General features: G+C 44.9%; 1 protein-coding gene across 4 annotated transcripts in view; it reads right to left on the bottom strand.

Moving 5' to 3' along the window:
* Nucleotides 1–4,371: 4,371 nt before the first annotated feature.
* CENPI (centromere protein I) overlaps nt 4,372–21,884 on the bottom strand; it is a 187,857-nt gene continuing 170,344 nt past the window's right edge. For 3 of the 4 annotated variants that reach the window (XM_077465193.1, XM_077465191.1, XM_077465192.1), the window contains 3 exons: nt 15,905–16,138; nt 11,624–11,665; nt 4,372–6,468 (listed from right to left, as the gene is read on the bottom strand). In XM_077465193.1, coding sequence (XP_077321319.1) covers nt 6,334–6,468; nt 11,624–11,665; nt 15,905–16,138 — 411 coding nt within the window. In that variant the 3' untranslated portion in view covers nt 4,372–6,333. Of the gene's footprint in view, nt 6,469–11,623; nt 11,666–15,904; nt 16,139–21,884 lie in introns of those variants that run through there. The other variant, XM_077465195.1, reaches the window with a different exon arrangement.

The raw sequence follows: 21,884 nt of genomic DNA, 5'->3' as shown, positions 1-21,884 counted from the left end.
CCACTGTCCCCGCTACTATATGCCCTGGCGGCTGAACCTTTAGCAGTGGCGATTCGGGCCGACCCTGGGATCAGGGGACTGGCGATGGGTCGACTAACTGAGAAAATCAGTCTATACGCTGATGATACGCTGCTATACCTGGCGGACTCTGGCCCTTCCCTTGCAAAGGACCTCCACCTGATAGAATGGTTTGGTAGCTTTTCCGGTCTCCGCATAAACTGGGAAAAATCCCAAATTTTACCTATTGACAGTTTTCCACAGACAGAGTCTCAGGCCAGTCTGCCTCTTCAGCGAGTGGGCACTATTAAGTATCTGGGTGTCTATGTCTCTAGGAACCCAGCTGATTACATTGTGTTGAATGTAGAACCATTGTTTGCCCTGGTACGTACCAAGATTCAGGCCTGGTCTCGCCTCCCCCTCGGGGTTTGGGGACGAGTTAATCTGATTAAAATGGTCCTATTACCTAAACTATTGTATGTGTTGTGGCATGCCCCGGTGTATTTGCCATTGAAATACTTTAAATCCCTTGAAAGTCTACTTAGGCCCTTTGTGTGGGGGACTGCTAGACACAAGCTTGCTTGGCAGGCTTTGAAAAGCCCGACTGATATGGGGGGCATGGCTCTTCCAGATCTGAATCTTTACTATGTTGCCTCACAACTATCTCAACTCTTCCACATAGACAAAACTGATAAACAACATTTTCTAACTCTTCTATGCCCTACTTGGGCACAAATTGCAGACGACCCGATTGCTGCTATCTCGACAGGAGCGGGGAACTCTGTCATGGAGCCAGGAAAACATTCCATGCTCTTTCATTACAGAAGGATTTGGGATCTGGCATCCACTAAACTGAATGTGGCATCGCCGAATGACTATACCCCACTTTGGCATAACAAGCATTTGCCGGAACTTCAAAAGATCCAGGGTATACAGCTATGGGTATCGAGGGGAATATACTACCTACAACACCTACTTCACCAGGGTGTTATTAAAACGTTTCGGGCACTGCAGGAGGAATTTGACGTTCCAAACACTATGCTATTTCAATACCTACAGGTTCAGCATGCACTTAGAGCACAATTCCCGCAGTCATTGCCTCGGCCTGCTCCCAATCCTATTGTCGCCATAGTGAAGGATACTGATCCCAAAAAGCTAATCTCGTGCTTCTATGGTATGCTTACGGCCCCCGTCTCGGCGAGACTAGCGTATGCTCTCAAGTCCCGCTGGGAGGGCGATGTGGGTGCTCTGACAGACGAGGAATGGGAGGAGGCTCTGGAAACGTGCAAGTTGGTGTCCCCTAGGCTCCAGGACAGGCTTTCTCAGATCTACATAGTACATAAAGCATACCTCACTCCCCTCAGGACTGCTAAATATAATGCGAATCAATCTACACTCTGCTCAATGTGTTTACTTGAGACTGGGACGTTTTTCCATCTTATCTGGGCTTGCCCCAAACTGCAGGAACTCTGGAAGCAAGTAGTGTCATTTCTACATGATGTCATGGGCTCCCCTTTGGCCCTCGACCCCAAACCCTGTCTACTAGGGATATTTCCTGACGTATTGGATAAAATTACTAGCACTTTCTTACAGGAAACTTTGTTTTCTGTTCGAAAGGTGATAGCTAGACAGTGGATGAGGCCCCTTCCACCCCGAGTTGAGGACTGGAAGCGGGAAGTTAATTTTACTCTCCCATACAAAGAATTTTTGTATAAAAACAGGGGTTGCCCAGCTAAATACCATAGAATCTGGGATAAATGGTTGCAGGAGGTTGCCACGTGTGATGAGGGAATTTGATGTTCTGTTATGGTGAATAACATGTCACTATTGGGACCTTTTGTTCTTTGTCTGTGATGTATGGTGAATACTGGTTTGGAGAAATGTATTTCCTTTACTGTTATGGTTATGATGCAACACCTCTTTAATGTTTGATATGTACCTTTGTGACTGTACTCTTGCAATAATGTTCAATAAATATTACCTGTTTGAATGGAAAAAAAGAAAAGGCGTTGGCAGAACCTCTGTCCGTTCTGCGGTCAAGCACTGAGTGAGCCACCAAGTTAAAGTCTCCCCCTACCAACATGTGAGGGGATATGTAACCATCTAGGATCCGGAAGAACACCTTAAAAAAAGCAAGTTGTGATTCATTAGGGGCATACACATTCGCCAGTGTGACCTGTTTGCCCTGCAAGGAACCCTGAAGAATTATAAATCTGCTTGCCGGGTCCTTGTACACCCTATCAATGTTAAACAATACTCCAGTTCTGAAAAAAATGGCCACCCCCGGGATCGGGAGCCAAATGTGGTGTAATAACCATGGGAATATGCCTTATCGAAAAAGGAGGGGTGGTTACCCTTAGAGAAATGAGTCTCTTGCAGGAGCAACACATCCGCCTTTAAATGTTTGTAGGCCCTGAAGGCTTTCTTACGCTTCTGAGGGGAATTAAACCCCTTAACGTTATGTGAGACTACTCTAATCCCCATTGAACACGAAAGGGGTCAGATAGATATCTACTAATAGTAGGCTCCGATCCCGAGGGGTGGGTAATAAAGAATACATATACCAAGGGATGGCTAATAAACAACACAGCAAGGGTATGCATGCTAATACATGACTGACAGCAGCCTAAGAGGATATCGTTAGCTAACCGTGCAAATCTAAAAAATAGAGTCCCGTACCTGAAAAGAAAAAAAACCATAAACAAAATTGCAAACATATAAACCAATCGGGTCGGGAGGGGATAGACCATCCCGACATAAAGATAAACCATTATCTTCCAGGCGTAAAAACGTCCTGAACAGTAGGACCTAAAAGTCCAACACTCTCGCCCACCTATGAGGAGACAGAGAGCAAGAGGGGCAAAAAGCGACCAAAAAAATGGAAAAGTCCAGTCAGTGGGGGTCTGGATGTAAGGGCAAGAGGAGTCCACCCAACCCCTCAGTCCTCCCCTCACCCCTCCAACACTCACCTCCGCTCTCCACCCCTCTCTCCTCTCCTGAGGGGATGCAAGAGTGGGGGGGGACAATCAAGAGCAGGCACAGCATCACAGCACAGCGGGGACCTGGTAAAGCTGAGGGTGCAGCAAGGTGTGCTCCAAAAGCCAGGGGGGACAGGATGTTGTAGGAACTGTACTCAATCCAGCCAATCCCCGTGAAGCAGGGCAACACTCCTGTCGGTCTAACCAGTTCCAAGTCTAGAGTAAAGTTCAAGGCTTACGGTCCGTCTGGGGGATGTGAAAAAAAGCATTCAAATCAGGTGGCCCCTGAGATCTTGTCTTTGCCGCTTGCGGTCTCTTTGTGGGGAGGGGGTGGCCCAGATGGCAAAAGGGCGAGGGGTAGAAGGCATCCTGGGGAGGTCTTCTTTGGCCATGAGTCCCAGCTTGACCAGGAGCCCCTTTCCTTCCTGGATGGTGGTCACTGTGTAAGTGGTGCCATTCTGTATAACCTGGAGTTTAAATGGAAATCCCCATCTGTAACGTATACGTACTTCCTGAAGAGGAGTAGTACCAAGTCATGTTTTGCTTATTTCACTCATTAAAATGCAAATCAATTTATAACATTTTTGAAAGGAGTTATTCTGGATTTTTTTTATTCTGTCTCTCTCTGTTAAAATAAACCGACCATTACAATTATAGACTGGTCATTTCTCTGTCAGTGGGCAAACGTACAAAATCAGCAGGGGATCAAATACTTTTTTTACCCTCAACGTATGGAAATCTCCTGATTTCAAAAGGAAAACTGGCCAAATATCGTTTTATTTTTTTTTTTTTTTTAAACACTCCCCTCCCCTTCTACAAGGAACAAGAAAGATACTTTGTATCCTTCTCTATTGCCCCCCCCAAACCAAAAAAAAAACAGGGGCGGGCTTCACAGTGACTGATCATTGTGGTAGCCAATCAGAGGCTACCACAGCGATCAGGTGACGTGGAATCGGGAGATCCAGGTCATGGATGCTTAAAGCGGAAGTAAACCCATTGATTTAATCGTTTAAAAAAAACTGTTACAATCCCGGCATGCCGGAAATGCTAACTGTCACATTGGTTGTGCTCTCAACCAAACTGTCAAACCATCCAATGGCTGGTGTCATAACTGATCACATGTGCAGCATCATGACAGTTGAAGATTAAACAGAGGTCAAGATGGCAGCTTCCTTGGCTGAAAACGATAGGAGGGTTTACTTCCACTTTAATACGGGACCCGAGGATCTTGGTGAGAGACCCTGGTCTCTGTGCTTTTTAAATACATAAAAAAAAAAAAAAAAGCCTAGTGCAGTGAGGCTGCATATATACATTACATCGGTGTGGTGAAGGGGATACATTTATACACATATTTAACATACCAAAAACATTTTACATGTTGATTGAATACTGCCAATTCATTTGTACTTGTTTTATTTTTCCTTATTTACAGTACTTTATACATTTATACAACATTATACACACAGCAGCTGTATATACCTAGTAAACATACCAGAGCTACTGTATAGTAACTTTTATAGATTTTACATTATTAACATAGAAATGTTAAAGCTGAACTCCAAGCAAACCGCAAAATACAAAGATGAAATACATATACAAAAAAAAAGGTTATATTTGCCCAAAAGATTTAAAAAAAATCCAGTCCAAAATATACTGACCCTGGCCTGTATTTGACCCAAACACTAATCCTGCAACTCACCTAAATCAAACCTTAATCTAGGCATTTTTCTTTATCATTTTATTTTTTATTATTTATTCCCCCCCCCCCCCCCCCCCGCAAGGAACAAGAAAAATACTTTGTATCGTTCTCCATTCACAAAAAAAAACAAAAAAAAAAAACGGACAGGCTTCACAGTGACTGATCATTGTGGTAGCCAATCAGAGGCTACCACATCCATCAAGTGACCCGGAATCGGGAGATCAAAGTAATTCTGTCCATCCAGTCCTGAGATGCAGCTCTGTCACACAAACGCAGAGCTGTCTGGCAGGGCGGGAGACGTGATTTTTCTTTGCTGCAGTTCAGTAATACTTACATGTCCCTATCCCACCCTGCGATAGGACAGCAAGAGCCCTTTAAAAACCAGGGCTGCGGGTGCGTTAGCGATAAAGCGCTGCTCGTTTTAGCGCCGTTTAATCATTGCTTTTTGGGCCCTTAGCAGGGAGCTTTTAATCCCAGAGTAGGGGTTAAAAACTCCTGCGTTACCGCACTTCCAATTTTCGGAGCGGTAAATACAGCGTTCCCGAACCACCCCAAAGATGCTGCTTGCAGGTTTTCAAAACATCCCACAAGTGCACCGCCCCCAGTGTGAAAAGTAACACTTGAATGAATGGAAGGCGCTTAGCAGAGGCTATTTTCAGTGATAAAGTGCCTGAAAACCGCCTCAGTGTGAAAGGGGTCTAAAAAGGAAAAAGTAGCACTCTAACGAGCTCATCTTTCCATCACTTTGCCCTCTTATCAGCATGTACTTTCCACTGGAGCACAACCGATTGGCTCTTTAGGGAGTTTCCCCTTCCTCTTGTTTGAGCCCCACTGTACATAGGCTGCCAGAAGCAGATACCAGGCTCAAATTTATTTGTTTACACCGTTTGCTTTTAAAATACATCTAAGCTTTTATTAACCACTGCAGGGCTGCCCTATAGTAGGTTCTACTGCTACAGGGTGGCAACAGTGCCCCGGATTACACACACACACATATTAGTAGGGGGCGCCGGTGGCTCGCTTCTGCTGTGATTACACGGTTCCCGTATCGCACAAGTATGAACCGGCCCTTATCGTCCTTTGATTGCCCCCAAAGTTAACCCCTTCTCAGCCAGAGTCATTAGTACAGTAACAGAACTTTTTTTTACCATTAGTGTCACTGGTCCCCAAAAATTGTCAGTATCATAATGTCCGCTTCAATATTTTGTGCAAACCAATCAATATACGCTTGGGATTTTTTTTTTTCCACCAAAAATATATAGCAGAATACATATTTGCCTAAATTTATGAAGAAATTAGATTTTTTTTTAATTCTTAATGGCTATGTTTGATAGTAGAAACTTTTTTTTTTCCTCAAATCATCGGCCTTTTTTTGTTTATAGTGCAAAAAAATAAAAAAACAGTAGCGGTGATCAAATACCACCAAAAGAAAGCTTATATACATTTTATTTGGGTGCAGCGTTACATGACAATTGTCAAAGTGTAATATCACAAAAAATGGCCTGGGTCATGAAGAGGGGGGTAAATCTGCCGGAGGATCAGGTGGTTAATGAATACACAGCTGTGTACATTTTTAGCCTGGAGTTCAGCTTTTTAATGCCATAAATCTGCTTTGATGTTTTATTTCCATTGAGTGTTGGACTAACCAAAGAACACTTGTTAGGATCGAGACTCGCTGCTGGTAGTATCTTTCTTTTTGGAGCCCACGCGGTTTACACTGGTCTCTAAAAACTGGGTTAAGTCGGTCAAGCCTTCATTGGAGAGAAACTGTGTGTAGTCATCCCACCGCTGCCCCTGCAAGAGCAAAAATAAAAAAAAAGTCTTAATATGTATTAATGCTTCATACTAACCACTATACTGAACATATTTGGAAAGACCATATCAAATGTAACATTTTTCAGAGCCAAACTATGCACATAAAATTTTATTTTAATGTTTTGAATAATAAACTCAACTCTGGTTGTAATCCTTACCCCCTCTTTCCAGTACTGTTCTTCACAGACATCCCCGCAAGCGTTAATTCTCTTCTGGGCTGAATGGTGCCCAGTGTCATGTCGCCTTCATATTTGTGCAGGGTGTCGTGGGTCTGCCCCCTGGAAGGAGCGTCACCACAGTAGGGCTGCAACTAACCATTATTTTCATAATCGATTAGTTGGCCGATTATCGTTTTGATTAATCGGTTAATAACCTTAGAAAAAAGTGTGGTGTATAATTTAGTCAATATGTAAAGTTTAAAAAAAAAAGGCAATTTATTCTTAAATCATATATGCAGTAGTAAATATAAATAACCAACTATGTGGTTAGGGAGCAAAATATGGAATCCACTCTGAGAATAGCAGACATAAGAGATATACTGTATATATTAGAGGAGATATATACTGTTTATACTATTAGAGGAGATATACTGTATATAGTATTGAAGATATACAGTACTGTATATACTATTAGAGGATATATACTATTAAAAGAGATATGCTGTATATACTATTAGAAGAGATATACTGTATATACTATTAGAGGAGAGAGATACTGTATTATACTATTAGAGGGGATATACTAGAGGTCGACCGATATGGGTTTTTCTTTGGCCGATGCCGATATTTAGAAATCATGGCGGCAGATGGCCGATATATGATGCGGATTTTTTTGGGCCGATATGTTAGGCCGAATTTTTTTATTTTTTATTTTTTTATCCCCCTTGATCTCATAAAATCGAACACACCTTTCCCACTGGGGCGTTTTTCAGGCGCTTTTGGGCTAAAAATAGCGCCTGTAAAGTGCCTGCAAAATGGCTCCTCTGCAGTCTGTGTGAAAGACGGAGTGCTTTCACACTGAGGCGATGCGCTGGCAGGATCTTAAAAAAAAGTCCTGCAAGCAGCACGTTTAGAGTGGTGTATACCGCTCCTCCACCACTCCTGCCCATTGATCTGAATGGGCACCACTGCCGAAGCGCATGCAATGCGATTTGGCAGCGGTGCTTCACGGGCGCATTTAACCCCTTCCTTGGCCGCTAGCTGGGTTTTATGTGCCCCACTAGCAGCCAAATAGCACCGCTAAAATGATGGTAAAGAGCCGCTAAAACTTGCAGTGTTTTACCATCAACGCCTGCCCGCTCCAGTGTGAAAGCAGCCTTCATAAGTGATACAGAAAATTTCTTACATTTAAAGCGGGAGTCCGCGTTTTCTTTTTTTAAAAAGCCAGCAGCTACAAATACTGCAGCTGCTGACTTTTAAAATAGTGACACTTACGCGCCCAGCGCGCCCGCGATGTCGGCACCCGAAGCCGATCTCTCGATCGTCTCTCGGGTGCTGCCGACGCCATCTTGGGTATGGGAATCAGGAAGTGGAGCCTTTCGGCTTCATTTCCCGGTTCCTTACTGCGCATGCGCGAGTCGCGCTGCGCAATAAGGATGGACCCGCTGCCTCTGGGATCTTTGTGTTTCCCAGCAGGCAGCGGGGGACTTTCGGAAAGGGGCGTAATCTACGCCCCTTTCCGCAGAGAGCCATCCCGGAAGTGGGTGCAGATACCTGTACTGTACAGGTACCTGCACCCCCCTCCCCCCTGAAAGGTGCCAATTGTGGCGCCGGAGGGGGGGAGGATTCCAATGAGCGGAAGGTCCACTTTAGGGTGGACCTCCGCTTTAAACATTTATTAAACAAAACAAACCTCCAATCAGTTTACTTGTATGTATGATTTAGATTAAAAAAAAAAAACAACCTATATATTAAATAAAAACAGGTAGTCAAAACTTTTGGACCAAAAAAAAAAAAATGGGCTAACTTTACGGTTTTTAAACTTTTTTTTTTTTAAATAGTGTATTTTTTTCCCATTTTTTTGCCGTGTGACATAAAATATTGCAACAACCGCTATTTTATTCCCTAGGATCTCTGCTAAAAAAATATATATATCATTTTTGGGGGGTCTAAGTGATTTTCTGGCAGAAAATACAGGATTTTTAATTGTAAGCAACAAGTGTCAAAAAAGATTTAGTCTTTAAATGGTTAAACTGAGAACTCTACACACTGAGATGATTTCATTCATTCAAGTGTAAACATTGTATCATTTTGCTCTTTTCTTGGCAGGCTGCCCAGAGAGGAGGAAAGTCGTTTCTATATCAACTCAGGCAACTTGCATTGACTTCTATTACAGAAGTCATTTCAAAGTCCCACTGTAGTTCTACATCGGCTTTTTATCAGCACAATCGGCCGATGCCGATTAATTAAAAAACGGCAAATATCGGCCGATATATCGGTCAACCTCTAGGATATACTGCATATACTAGAGGAGAGATATACTATTAAATGGTCAATCTGGTAAACAACATCAGACACATTAACCCCATTTTGTTACTGCCCGATTAATCGATTATGAAAATAGTAATCGATTAATTTCATAATCGATTAGTTGTCTCAGCTCTACACCACAGCACCCTGCAGTAACACTACAACTATTCAGTGTGGCACTGATGTCCTAACAGGCAACACTGGCCACTAAACCTTTGTTCTCCCCTTGTGTGTGTGTTTTTTTTTTTTAGGCACAGCTTCCACAGAACAAGTCCTCTTTAACAGTCTCCTGACGAAGTTGAGGTTTCCCAGCGAAATGCGTTGACGTCACTCCCCCCCCCCCAATGTCTGACACTCTGTGCACCTCTACATCACTACCCAGAATCCATGGTGCGAATGGACCGCAGCACAGGAGTGCAGGCTATTGCGCCCAGCGGCTACCCACAAGACTGCCTTTGCCCCATGGAGTCACTTCCCCACACACAGCAGGTGATGGGACTCCGAGCTTGGCGTGGTGTTGTCCTCCATGAGGAAAACGGGATACGGCCGTACTTGAAATGATTTCCCTTTTTCAGCCATCACAGCCACGGAGCATCACCGCTATCAACATCCCAGCTGACAACGAAGCATGTCTACTACTTGCCGTCAACTGGCAGAGCTTTACATCTACATACCAGAACAAGGTACTTTACAGTCTAGATTAGCAGTCTCCAAACTTTCTGAACAAAAGGCCAGTTTACTGTCCTTCAGACTTTGAGGGGGCCAGACTGTGGCCAACATAAGTCGAAAATGCCCTGGCATCAATGGGAATAAACAATGCCCCACCATTGGTACTAGTGGGAGAAATATTGCCCCATTGTTAGTATTAGGGTATGGTAAGGTTCCCCCAGGGGGGTTTTAATTCTGCATTAATACCCCCCTGGGGGAACCTTCCCATACCATTTCTATGTATCTTGGGGTGCGCAGCCCGAACTCTCATATGTGTGTTTTTTCCCTTTTTTATTGTTAGTATTAGGGGAAGAAATAGTGCCCCATCATTAGTGTCACTGGGAGGAACACTGGCCCATCATTGGTGTCAGTGAAAGGAATAGTGCCCCATCATTGCGGTCAGTAGTAGGAATAGTGCCCTATTGTTTGTATCAGTTATGGGAATTATACCCCATTGTTGGTGTTAATAGATGGAATAGTACTCCAAGGGCCTGATAAAGACAAGCAAAGGGCCACATCCGCCCCCCGGGCTGCAGTTTGGAGACCACTGCTCTAGATGGTTATTATCTCTGCCAACTGTGCTCCTGTTGGGAATTTGGCCTTCACTACATAGGTGATCACCCATGTTGTCAGCATCGCCCTTTGAATGACAACTGTGAGGTCATGCAACACTGTACCCATATGAACTTTGAATTTTCTTTTGGTATTTAATCACCATTTAATCACCACTGAGTTTTTTTATTTTTTGCTAAATAGAAAATTTTGAAAAAAAGAAATAATATATTTTTCACTGTTTGTCATAAAATTTTGCAAATAAGCAATTTTTCTCTTTCACTGCTGTGCGCTGATGAGGCTCCACTGACGGGCACTGATAAGGCAGCACTAGTGGGCACTAATGGGACTGCACTGATAATCAGTGTCAATGTCCCTGTAACACAAGCCGGTGTTAAGGAAGAGGATATAAATTACATAACAAAAGAGAAAAAGTAATTGCAAAGCTCTTTCTAACTACCTATAAATGTGCGAGGCGTGCAAATAATTTTTGGATAATATTGGGTTTACTTCTTTTTTTAAAGGCTCTTTTTCTTAAAAAACAAAACAAAACAAAAAACAAAAACATGTCATACCCACCTGTGCTGTGCCTTTGGTTTTGCACAGAGCAGCCCAGATCCTTTTCTTCTCGGGTCCCCCACCAGCACTCTTGACCCCTCCCTCCTGCCCAGTGTCCCCAGAGCAAGTAGCTTGCAATGAGGGGCATCCAAGCAGGCTCGTTCCCGAACCGCGGCTCTGCAAGTCCATTCACACACACAGCTAGCTTGGCTCCACCTTCCCTCTCCTCATTGATGCACTGACTGTTTGACAGCAGCGGGAGCCATTGGGCTCAGCCAATGAGGAGGGAGAGTCCCCAGAGAGCTGAGGCTCTTGTGGCACATCGTTGGATCGAGATGGGGCTCAGGTAAGTATTAAAGGGTGCGGGGGGGCTGCTGCTGCACAGAGGGGTTTTTTTTTTTTACCTTCATTCTTAGAATAGTGAAAAATCTTGAGACTTTGGAACCCCTTTAGCGTGCCCCAAAATCTGGTAAAATAAAAACAATCCCCCATGCCGGTCCCCCCCCCCCCAGGTCTTGCATTGCCAATCTATGTCTCTGATGATATTAACTAATTCTAATGCTTGTTAAATAGAGTATTACTTTGCCTACATGACTACATGTACAACTGTCATGTGACTATTTCTGAATCTATCTGTACCGTGATCAATACGCTGTCTGTTTGTTAAAAATAAATAAACTTTGTTTAAAAAAAAAAAAAACAATCCCTAGCAATCTACTTCTTCTAAGAACTGAACCAGAGACAGGTAAACTGGGATTCTTAGGAAATGGATCATGCAATGTTAACACTACAGGTTCTATTTCAGGTCAGGTTCCAGTTATGAGTGGATGACATTTGTGAAGTATTACCTTAAGGTGGCGAAGGTGAAACATTTCATCTTTGGAAAGTTTCTACAGAAAAGAAGAGAAAAATAAAACATGTGAATTGCCTGTCCTTAGCTGGACTCTTCCCAAATTTTCCATATTGAGTATTTCCACTCTACAGCCATGCTTGGTGGTGGTTTGGGGGATTTGAACCAATGATAAGCTCTCGCTATAATCGGTCTTTTCTAGGTAGAACCTGGAATCATAACTTTATTACTGGAATACAGCACATGAAAACTGATATCTCTGCAAATGAAATCTGTGTGGTTTACCCATCAATTTTCATGCTCATATGGTGTGAACACTTTATGATTTACTGCCGTTTAGGGGCTCAGGGCTTCAGCAAAATAGCAGTCTCCAACAAGAAGAAATAGGAACAATGCCGGAGGCAATTCACAGTGCACACTAAATTGGTTGTAACCCAAAAAAAAAGAAAAGAAAATGCTGTCACATGATCGCAAAGCCCCCGATCGCAAAAATTAGCTTTCCATTAGCTGCCGGTAACTGTGCTGGGAGCACGCTCTTGGCACAGCTCTGTCTGCAAATTAATGCAAATATGTGACCTCTCAGTGCCAAGGCCCATCCGCCGGGGCGCCACATTTTTGCGTACCATCAGCATCTAGGGTTGACGTTTGATAGCAGAATTATTAGTGTAGAATGTATGCTCCTTTGCTAAAGAACATTACTTTTTATCAAGTTGTTATGGGTAAAAATGCAGCTTTAAAGCGAAGTTTCGGCCATAGAATTTTCTTTTTCTTTTTTTAATTCTAGGCATCCCCTCACACTGCAGTAATAACACAATTAAAATATAATTATATTCGCTAGTGGATAGTAATTATATATTTTTTTTAATCTTACGCTTTAGATGATCCTCTTCTGGCTGTTGCCATGATGAGTGGGGGCATATGAAGCCCAATCGCAACCTCTTCATGGATAACCTATCAAGAGGTGCACGCTGCGTAACCAGCATGCACCTCTTAATCTCACGCATGTGCAATGCTCCGGTGGTCATAGCACCAATTGTTTAGCAAGTTGCCATATTGGGCGGAGACAGAGGAAGGTCCGGCCCCGTTGTTATGGCAGCACAGATAACATTGTCTATACAGAGCTGTGATCCGTCTAAAATCACATAATTTCCTGTCGGGAAATAACACGATTTTTTTCCCACACAGTACTACCCACTGACTCCTGAGAAATGACGACTCCCCGTGAGATCACTTTTATCATTGGCGGGAAAGGGCCCCCTTCCGCGCCCTCTGCCGCTTACCGGAACCATTTGTAACGGGCGGAGGCGATCAGATCCTCCTCTGTGTGTGGTATGGAGACAAGTGAGGGGAAGATGGCCCACACCGTCTCCATACCATGGTAGGGCGGAAGCGAATTCAAAACGTCACTAACACCCAAAGCTCTTAAAGGGCCTTTTTTTTTTCAAATTACAATTTATGTCATTTTAGTGTAAATATGAGATCTGAGGTCTTTTTGACCCCAGATCTCATATTTAAGAGGTCCTGTCATGCTTTTTTTTCTAATACAAGGGATGTTTACATTCCTTATAATAGAAATAAAAGTTACATTTTTTTAAAAGGGAAGTAAACCCTTCCAAACAACTTGGACCTATAGGTAAGCCTAGATTAAGGCTTACCTGTAGGTCCAAGCAATATCTCCTAAACCTATATGGTTTAGGAGATATTTGCCCGAAAATGGGCACCGCTGTCTACGGCGCATGCGCCGTAGACAGCGGCGCGCAGGCGCACTAAATGCGGCAAATCCAAGAATGGATTTGCCAAATTTGTCGACTCCCGTGCGAATGCGCGGGAGTGACGTCATCGCGGCTTCGCCGTATGACAGCAACGGAGCTGCGAGGCGCGACTCCCGTGCGCATGCGCGGGAGTGACGTCATCGCGGTTGCGCCGCTGTCATTGGTCGGAGCTGCGAGACGCCACCAGCAAGATGGACGCGGCGGACTACAGGGATCAGCGGCGACTTCGCTGGCTCCTGTGTCAGGTAAGTGACACATAATGAGCTACTATGCGATGCATAGTAGTCCATTATGCTTTACCTTTGCAGGGAAAAAAAGAGGAAGTAAACCCATCAGGGTTTACTTCCTCTTTAAAGAACAGTGTAAAAAAATAAAATGGTAAAATAAATAAGAAAAAATTTTTATTTTTTTTTTAAAATGCACCCCGTCCCGTCAAGTTTACATGCAGAAACGAACGCATACGTGAGTAGCGCCCGCATATGAAAATGGTGTTCAAACCACACGTGAGGTATCGCCGCGATCGGTAGAGTGAGAGCAATAGTTCTAGCCTCAGACCTCCTCTAACTCAAAAGATGCAACCTTTTAGGGTAAAAGTTTTTTGCCATTCCACGAGTGGGCGCAATTTTGAAGCGTAACATGTTGGGTATCAATTTACTTGGCGTAACATTATCTTTCACAATATAAAAAAAATGGGCTGACTTTATTGTTGTCCTATTTTTTTTATTCAAAAAAGTGTATTTTTTCCAAAGTGTGCTTGTAAGACCGTTGCGCAAATACGACGTGACAGAAAGTACTGCAACGATCTCCATTTTATTCTCTAGGGTGTTAGAAAAAAAATGTAAAATGTTTGGGGGTTCTAAGTAATTTTCTAGCAAGAAAAAAAAAGTTTTTAACTTGTAAACAACAAATCTCAGAAAGAGGCTCGGTCCTTAACCACTTGCTTACTGGGCACTTAAACCCCCCTCCTGCCCAGACCAATTTTCAGCTTTCAGCGCTGATGTACTTTGAATGACAATTGCGCGGCCATATAACACTGTACCCAAATGAAACTTTTATCATTTTTTTTCCCACAAATAGAGCTTTCTTTTGGTGGTATTTAAATTACAGCTGGAAGTTTTATTTTTTGCTAAACAAAAAAAGATGCAAAAAAAAAATAAAAAAAAAATCATGTTTAATAGTTTGTTATAAAATTTTGCAAACAGGTAATTTTTCTCCATTGAAATGCGCCGATGAGGTGGCACTGGTGGGCACTGATAGACACAGTTAAGGCGGCACTAATGGGCACAGATAAGGCAGTACTAATGGGCACAGATAAGGTGGCACTGATGGGCACGGATGGGTGGCACTAAGGGGCACTGATAGGTACCACTGATAGATGGGACTGATGGGCACTGATAGATGACACTGATGGGCACGGATATGTGGCACTGAGGTGCAGATTGTGGACACTGATGGGTGGCACTTTTTTAATATCTAGGTGGCACTGGCAGGGGGCAGGTGGGCACTGATGAGCTGGCCGTGATCGGGACTGAAGTCCCTCTCATGGCCGCCGGTGATCGGCTTTTTTTTGCGAGGAGGAAAAATTACCGGCTCTGTTGTGTCACATGATCAGCTGTCATTGGTTGACAGCTGATCATGTGGTAAGAGGTCGGGATCGACCCCTTGCTCCGATCCGTGATCAGGCGAGTCTCAGATGCGCAGGCCGCTCGTGCACGGGACGACGTAAATAGACGTAGTACCGGCAAAGCAGGTTCGCGCTGTAGCCATCATTCGGCTATAGCGCGGATCTCCAGTGGTTAAAGTGGTGTTCCAGCCACGATTTCAGCAAAAGTCAGCAGCTACAAGCACTGTAGCTTCTGACTTTTAATAAGGACACTTACCTGTCCAGTGAGCCATCGATGTCGACCGCCCATCGGATCGGCTGCTGGCGCCTCCATCTTAACAAAGGGAGCCTTGTGGCTTCATTGCCTGTTTCCTACCGTGTATGCACGAGTCGCGCGACGCTTTGTGAATGGCCCTGTTTTCTGGGACACACACACACACACACACACACACATGTCCCAGAAGGCAACTGGCAGCTCACCGAAGAGGAGGAAGCACCGTGGAATAGGAAGAGGCAGATTAGGAAGACTGCCTGGCAACAGTAGTTTCAGGCAAGTTAAAAAAAATTATTTCTTTTTTTAAGAATATTAATGCAATTTTTTGTATTTTAGGGTGGCCCTCCACTTTAAGTGGTGAAGCAGAAATCTTCCAACACCTGTACTAAGGACAACGGTCTAAAAGGGGTATTTTCTTCTGGCAGCATCCCTCACAGGAAGTGAAGATTTCCTAGTGGTACACAGAGGACAAAAAAGAAATTGACAGTGGTTCTAACATCCCTACTGTATAGGAAAAATAAATGTTGGCTATACCTACACTTTAATTAAAGGTGTGAGACCTTGCGTGCACCAGGGTACTGTCCATATATACACTGGGTTGGGGGGGTTAGGTTGGGTCAGTGTGCTTACCTGGTGCAAAAAGGAGAAGGAGAAAGCCATCAATGCCGGGTGGAATACAATGTTGAATGCTCTTTTATAGGATGCCACACCAGCCATTTCAAGGACTTCTGGGCTCATTTTGATTCCTTGTGGATGGGGGTCCTGGGTAAATGCTTGTGATGTCCAAAGGCATCCCACCATTGCAGTAAGGTATTGGTTATATAGTTTAAACGTTTGGCTATTGATGTTTAACAGGACACGGCCCTTAAAAAAAAAAAAAAAAAAAAACAGACAAACAAATAAGGAAAGGTAATTTACATCATAGCTTCTCATACGGTGATGCCTGACAAGTGCCTCTGCATTTTCTTTTTTCTTTTACTGTGCAACTAAAACAACATTCACACCTAGGCGGGCAGATTTGGAATCGCGGGCAAAAATCACAAAATGTGGGACGTGATGCCATTACTTGTTAGTGGAACCCCAATGGAGGTGCAATATTGACGCAATTGGCGGGCGGATAAATGGTGCTGCAAATCGTGGCAAAAATAAAAATAAACAAATTGTAAAACGTGCTGAGCTTGTTGCTCAAAAACGAGCCAGAGCTTCTTTTGGGCAACAGCATTTGCGAATATGCTGTGCGATTCATTGCCTGCCAATTGTGCCACAATCACACTGTGATTGGGTTGCCATTAAACAAGTAATGGCATCGTAATACTGCATTTTTTCACGATTCTGGAATCGTTGATAGAATCGCATCGATTGCGATTCCAGACGCCTAGGTGTGAATGGAGCCTAAGACAAGCAGCCATTGATTATCTTCGTAGCTAAATGGTGGGACTAGGAGTTTAAGCTAAACTTACGGTAAAAACACGGAAGAGAAATAAAATTGTAATTGATCAGTTCCATAAAGTAAAAGTAGTTTAAGAGTCCGGTCTTGACTTGATATCAGTCTCTGGGCAGGACGGGGAGCTAAGTCGGGTGTGTTGCATACAAATGTACTGATAGGAAGGGAGAGCACAAAGATGACATCAGCTGGCTTCTGCTTACACTGTCCAATAAGCATGCTGGGAGTAGAGAGTGTATACCTTTTTGTTGTCGAAGGCGTATGATGTGATTTTCTTGTATAGTTTCATAGTTAGTAAGGTTGAATAAAGACACTAGTCCATCCAGTTCAACCTGAGTGTCTACCCCTATCCCTATACATTGCACACTCACATTGGTCCCTACCCTGAAGGAGCCCACAATCCAAGGTTCCCATTCATATACTAGGGCCAATTTTGGACAGAAACCAATTAACCTACCTGCATGTCTTTGGAGTGTGGGAGGAAACCGGAGTACCCGGAAGAAACCCACACAGGGAGAACATGCAAACTCCAGGCAGGTAGTGTCGTGGTTGGGATTCGAACCAGCGACCCTTTTTACTGCTAGGTGAGAGTGCTAACCACAACACCACTGTGCTGCCTATGTATGCATGATGTGATACCGCCATGAGGTTGCAGGGAAGGAAAAAATTACACGATTCGCCCAACACAGTCAGTCAGTGTTGATGGTGGAATCCCTCTCACAGTGCTATTGTCTTCTGCCAGCGGGGAGCCTTCCCTGCTGGCAGAACACAGCGATTACTGCTAGTGGCCGTAGCCGCCGGCAGTAATTGCATACAAAAAAAAACCGATAGGGTGGTAGTACCCAAGTCGATAGATGGATTCAGTACAACCAGCCTGCCCCATAGATGGATTGAATCTCGGCCAGTCCCTGCTGAACCGGCTGACATTCGATCTTTGGCTGGCTTACCTGTAACTGAAAGCGCAGACATTGGTGGTGCACCCAAATTAAAATTTTAGTGCCAAAAACTGAAAATTCAGGATGCACTGGGCTGAAACCGATGGTTTTGAAAAGAAAAAACTATCTATATTTTTATAAATGATTGTATGATATATTCAACTTTTTTAATATCATGAATTTAAAAAGCAATATGAATTTATTGTTGGCCATTATCGGCAACTTTTGAAGCGGTGTAAAAATCCTGCTTGCTGCATTTTGGTCAGTTAAAAGGGTCGTAAACCTACGTGTTTTTTCATCTTGATGTATCCTATGCATTAAGGCGAAAAAACACCTAGCAGTGACGGCCCCCCCCCCCCCATTTTACTTACATAAACCCTAGAACTTGACCCACAGGGATGCGATGTCTCTCTGTCCGGGGTTCTCGGCTCTTGATTGGATTGATAGCAGCGCAAACATTGGCTCCCGCTTCGGTCAATGTAATCCAATGACACGGGAGGCGGGGCAGAGTCCTGCATTCGGTCTCTATGGACGCTGAATGTTCGACTCTGGAGCGTGCCCGCAAGGTAACCCCCCTCGGGAGAGCGCTCCTCCCAGGGGGTAATCTGATGCGGGGAGGAGCTGCCGCCGACAGACCCCAGAAGGGCAGGTTCGGTTTGGTGCAATACTAGCAGACATGCACCTGGCTGTGCTCCTTGATGGGCCAAATAAATCTCAGAACTGGATGAAGAGAAAATAGGATTTTGTACTCACCGTAAAATCCTTTTCTCCTCAATTCACCAACCGACACAGCTCCTCTCTGTAACTAAATGGGTTTGTTAGCCTGCCATTAGGAGAACTAGGCAAAAATTGTAACATAATACACAGAACTTTAGTCCCGACCCGGGGGGCGGACCCTGTGCTAACAACCCTCCCTGCTCCCACGCAGAACGCAGTACATCAACAAGCAGTATAACGTAGAGAAAAGGAGGGGTGGGTGCTGTGTCGGTCGGTGAATTACAGAGAAAAGGATTTTACGGTGAGTACAAAAATCCTATTTTCTCTTATATTCACCGACCGACACAGCTCCTCTCTGTAACTAAATGGGATGTCCACAAGCAGTGCCAAACGAGGGGTGGGAAAAAACAGCATTAAAACTTCATCCACCATGGCAAGTGGGAACTAGTGAAACTAAACCCACATAAAAAACAGCAGCGTATGGAAAAACACACCGCCATAACTGGGCATTTTCAACAGGAGAGATCCCCAACACCGCAACCTTTTTGCGGAAGTAATGCAACAGTGCATTCACAAACAGTACTGTGTTTTTATCGAAAAACCAGGAAAAAAAACCTCAATTGCAACTACACGGCCGCCTGCAAAACTTTGCGGCCAAAACAGGCAGCAGCCGATGCACTGACGTCCACCTTGTAGAACTTGGTAAACGTATGTATGGACAGACTACCAGGTCGCCACCTTACACACCTGAGAGACAGACGCTTGGTGTCAGAAGGCCCAAGACATTCCGATTGCGCTCGTAGAGTGGGCCATGACTGGAAAGGGATGCACCTGCCCCTTCAAGGGTAGGCTTGGACTACAATCTGTCTGATCCACCTGGAAATGGTGACCGACGAGACCACCATACCCTTCTTTGGACCAGCCACCGAAACAAACAGTGAGTCTGACTTCCGAAACGGAGCCGTGGCAGACAAGTACACCTTCAGAGCTCTAATCACATCGTGAGCATAAAGGGCCACCTCTTTGGGGTGCTTCGGCTTAGGACACAACAATGGTAATACAATGTCCTCATTAATATGAAAAGCCGAAAACCACCTTCGGTAGAAAGGACGGTTGCGGACGCAACACCACCTTATCCCTGTGGATGACCAGATAAGAAGACTTGCATGACAAGGCCGCCAATTTCGAAACCCTCCTGGCCGATGTGATGGCCACTAGAAAGACCACCTTCTGTGAAAGGGTCAACAGTGGAATCTCCCTGATATTCTCAAACGGCGGCTTCTGAAGCGCTGACAACACCAGGTTCAAATCCCATGGGGGTAACGGTGGAGGCACCGGAGGGACTACAGGGACTACCCCCTGAACAAAGGTACTCACTAATGAGTGAGACACCAGGGGTCGCTGAAAAAGGACAGCCAGGGCTGAAATTTGCCCCTTAATGGTGCTCAATGCCAATTTCTGGTCTACTCCTTGCTGAAGAAACAGCAGGAACCTGGATATAGAAAAGGAGCGCGGATGCCACCCTTTCTTCACACATGGAGATGTAGGCCTTCCAGGTACGATGGTATATCTTCCGGGAAGAAGATTTCTGCGCCCTTAACATAGTTGGAATCACCGAGTCCGACAGACCCCGGTTCCTCAGCACCTGGCTCTCAATAGCCATGCCGTTAAAGTCAGCGATGGTAAAGCAGGGTGAAAGATTGGACTTTGAGATAGGAGGTCCACTCGCATCGGCAGCCGCCAAGGAGCGTCCACCACCAGAAGCACCAGGTCTGCCTACCAGGGCCGCTGGGGCCAATCTGGGGCAACCCATTTCAGGCACAGCAGCCTGAATATCTCTGGATGCAATGCCCATTCTCCTGGGTCCAGCAACTGACGACTCAGATAGTCCGCCTGCCAATTTTTCACCCCCGGGATGTAAAGGGCCGACAGAGCCGGAAAGTGTCGCTCTGCCCACCGAAGCATGTGAGCGACCTCCCGGGCAGCAGTTGAGCTTCTTGTTCCCCCTTGGTGATTTATGTAAGCCACAGCCGTGGCATTATCTGACTGTATCCTGGTCGGATGGCCTTGAAGACATGTCGACCACGTGTGGAGGCACAGCCTGATCGCTCTCAATTCAAGCAGATTGATTGGCAACCTGGATTAGTCCGTCGACCAGAGGCCCCGAGCCGACTGAATCCCCATCACTCCACCCCAGCCTGAGAGACTGGTGTCCGTAGTGATCACCATCCATTTCAGGGGAAGGAACGATTTTCCGGACTGATTCACCGGGGACCTCAAGCACCAGATCAGAGAGTCCCTGACTGGCTGGCTCACCTGGACCTGTCGATCCAGGGACACTGCAGGACTCTGGTGTGGAACTGGGCATAAGGTACTGCCTAGAAGGAGGCTACCATGAGCCCCAGCACTCGCATGCAAAAACGGAGCACACTTGCGGTTCATCAGTAGTTGGACCATAGATCTGAGAGTCTGCAACTTGTCTGAGGGGAGAAAGACTCTCCCTTCCCTGGAGTTCAATAGTAACCCCAGGTACTCCAGACGCTGGGTCGGCACAACCAGACTTCAACCAGGTTCAACAGCCACCCAAATTCTCGCATGGTGATCGCCACATCCTCCTCTAATTCTGAGGCAGAAGATGCTCTCAGGAGGAGATCGTCTACGTAACCCCCCGATCACGATCCTGCGTTGTCGCAGCAACGCCAACACTGGAGCCAGTACTTTAGTAAAGACTCGGGGGGCTGGTGCCAGGCCAAAGGGAAGAGCCACAAACTGGTAATGGGCTTCCCTGACTGCCAAACGCAGAAATTTTTGATGCCGAAGGCATATGGGTATGTGCAGGTACGCATACTGGATGTCCAAAGACGCCAGGGAGTCCTTGTAAGAAACTTGTAAGGTTTCAATTGATAGTCTTGATATCCAGCTGAAGAGTATAAAGGAGGAACTGCATTCCACAGGACAAGAACTGTGTAGGATTGCGGAAAGGACATCAGCTTTAGAGGAAAGAAAAGAATAAGCACGTTAGAGGATGATGTGTTTTCACTGTCACGTGAAATAAAGGGGTTGAAGGGGAAAGTGGACATGCAGGCAGAAAAACTTGATGCGATAGAAAACAGAAATCGCAGAAATAATGTTAGAGTGTTAGGCCTCCCAGAGCAAAGTGAGGGTTCAAACCCTATAGTGTTTTTGGAGAGGTGGCTCAGGGATACACTAGGCTCTGCAATTTTTTCTCCCTTTTTTGTCTTGAGAGGGCGCATCGTGTTCCTTTGACTATGCGCCAAATGGGAGGCCATCCCAGACCCTTTCTTTTGAAATTTATGAATCACAATAACAAGTTGGCCTTGTTACGGAAAGCCAGGGAGATATGTATAATGGGGCTAAGAGCTTTTTTTACCCCGATTTCTCCCCAGAGCTTCAAAAATGTAGGGCTGAATTTATACCAATCAAACGTATTTTCATGAAGTACAAGGTAACATATGCATTATTGTATCCAGCACGTTTAAGAGTATCAGCCCTG

This window comes from Lithobates pipiens, unplaced genomic scaffold, assembly GCF_037356315.1.
Source record: "Lithobates pipiens isolate NorthernLeopardFrog02 unplaced genomic scaffold, aLitPip1_a1.2 Scaffold_1, whole genome shotgun sequence".
Classification (NCBI taxonomy): domain Eukaryota; kingdom Metazoa; phylum Chordata; class Amphibia; order Anura; family Ranidae; genus Lithobates; species Lithobates pipiens.
Note: the sequence above shows the minus strand (reverse complement) of the source record. Positions and strands in the feature narration are given on the sequence as shown.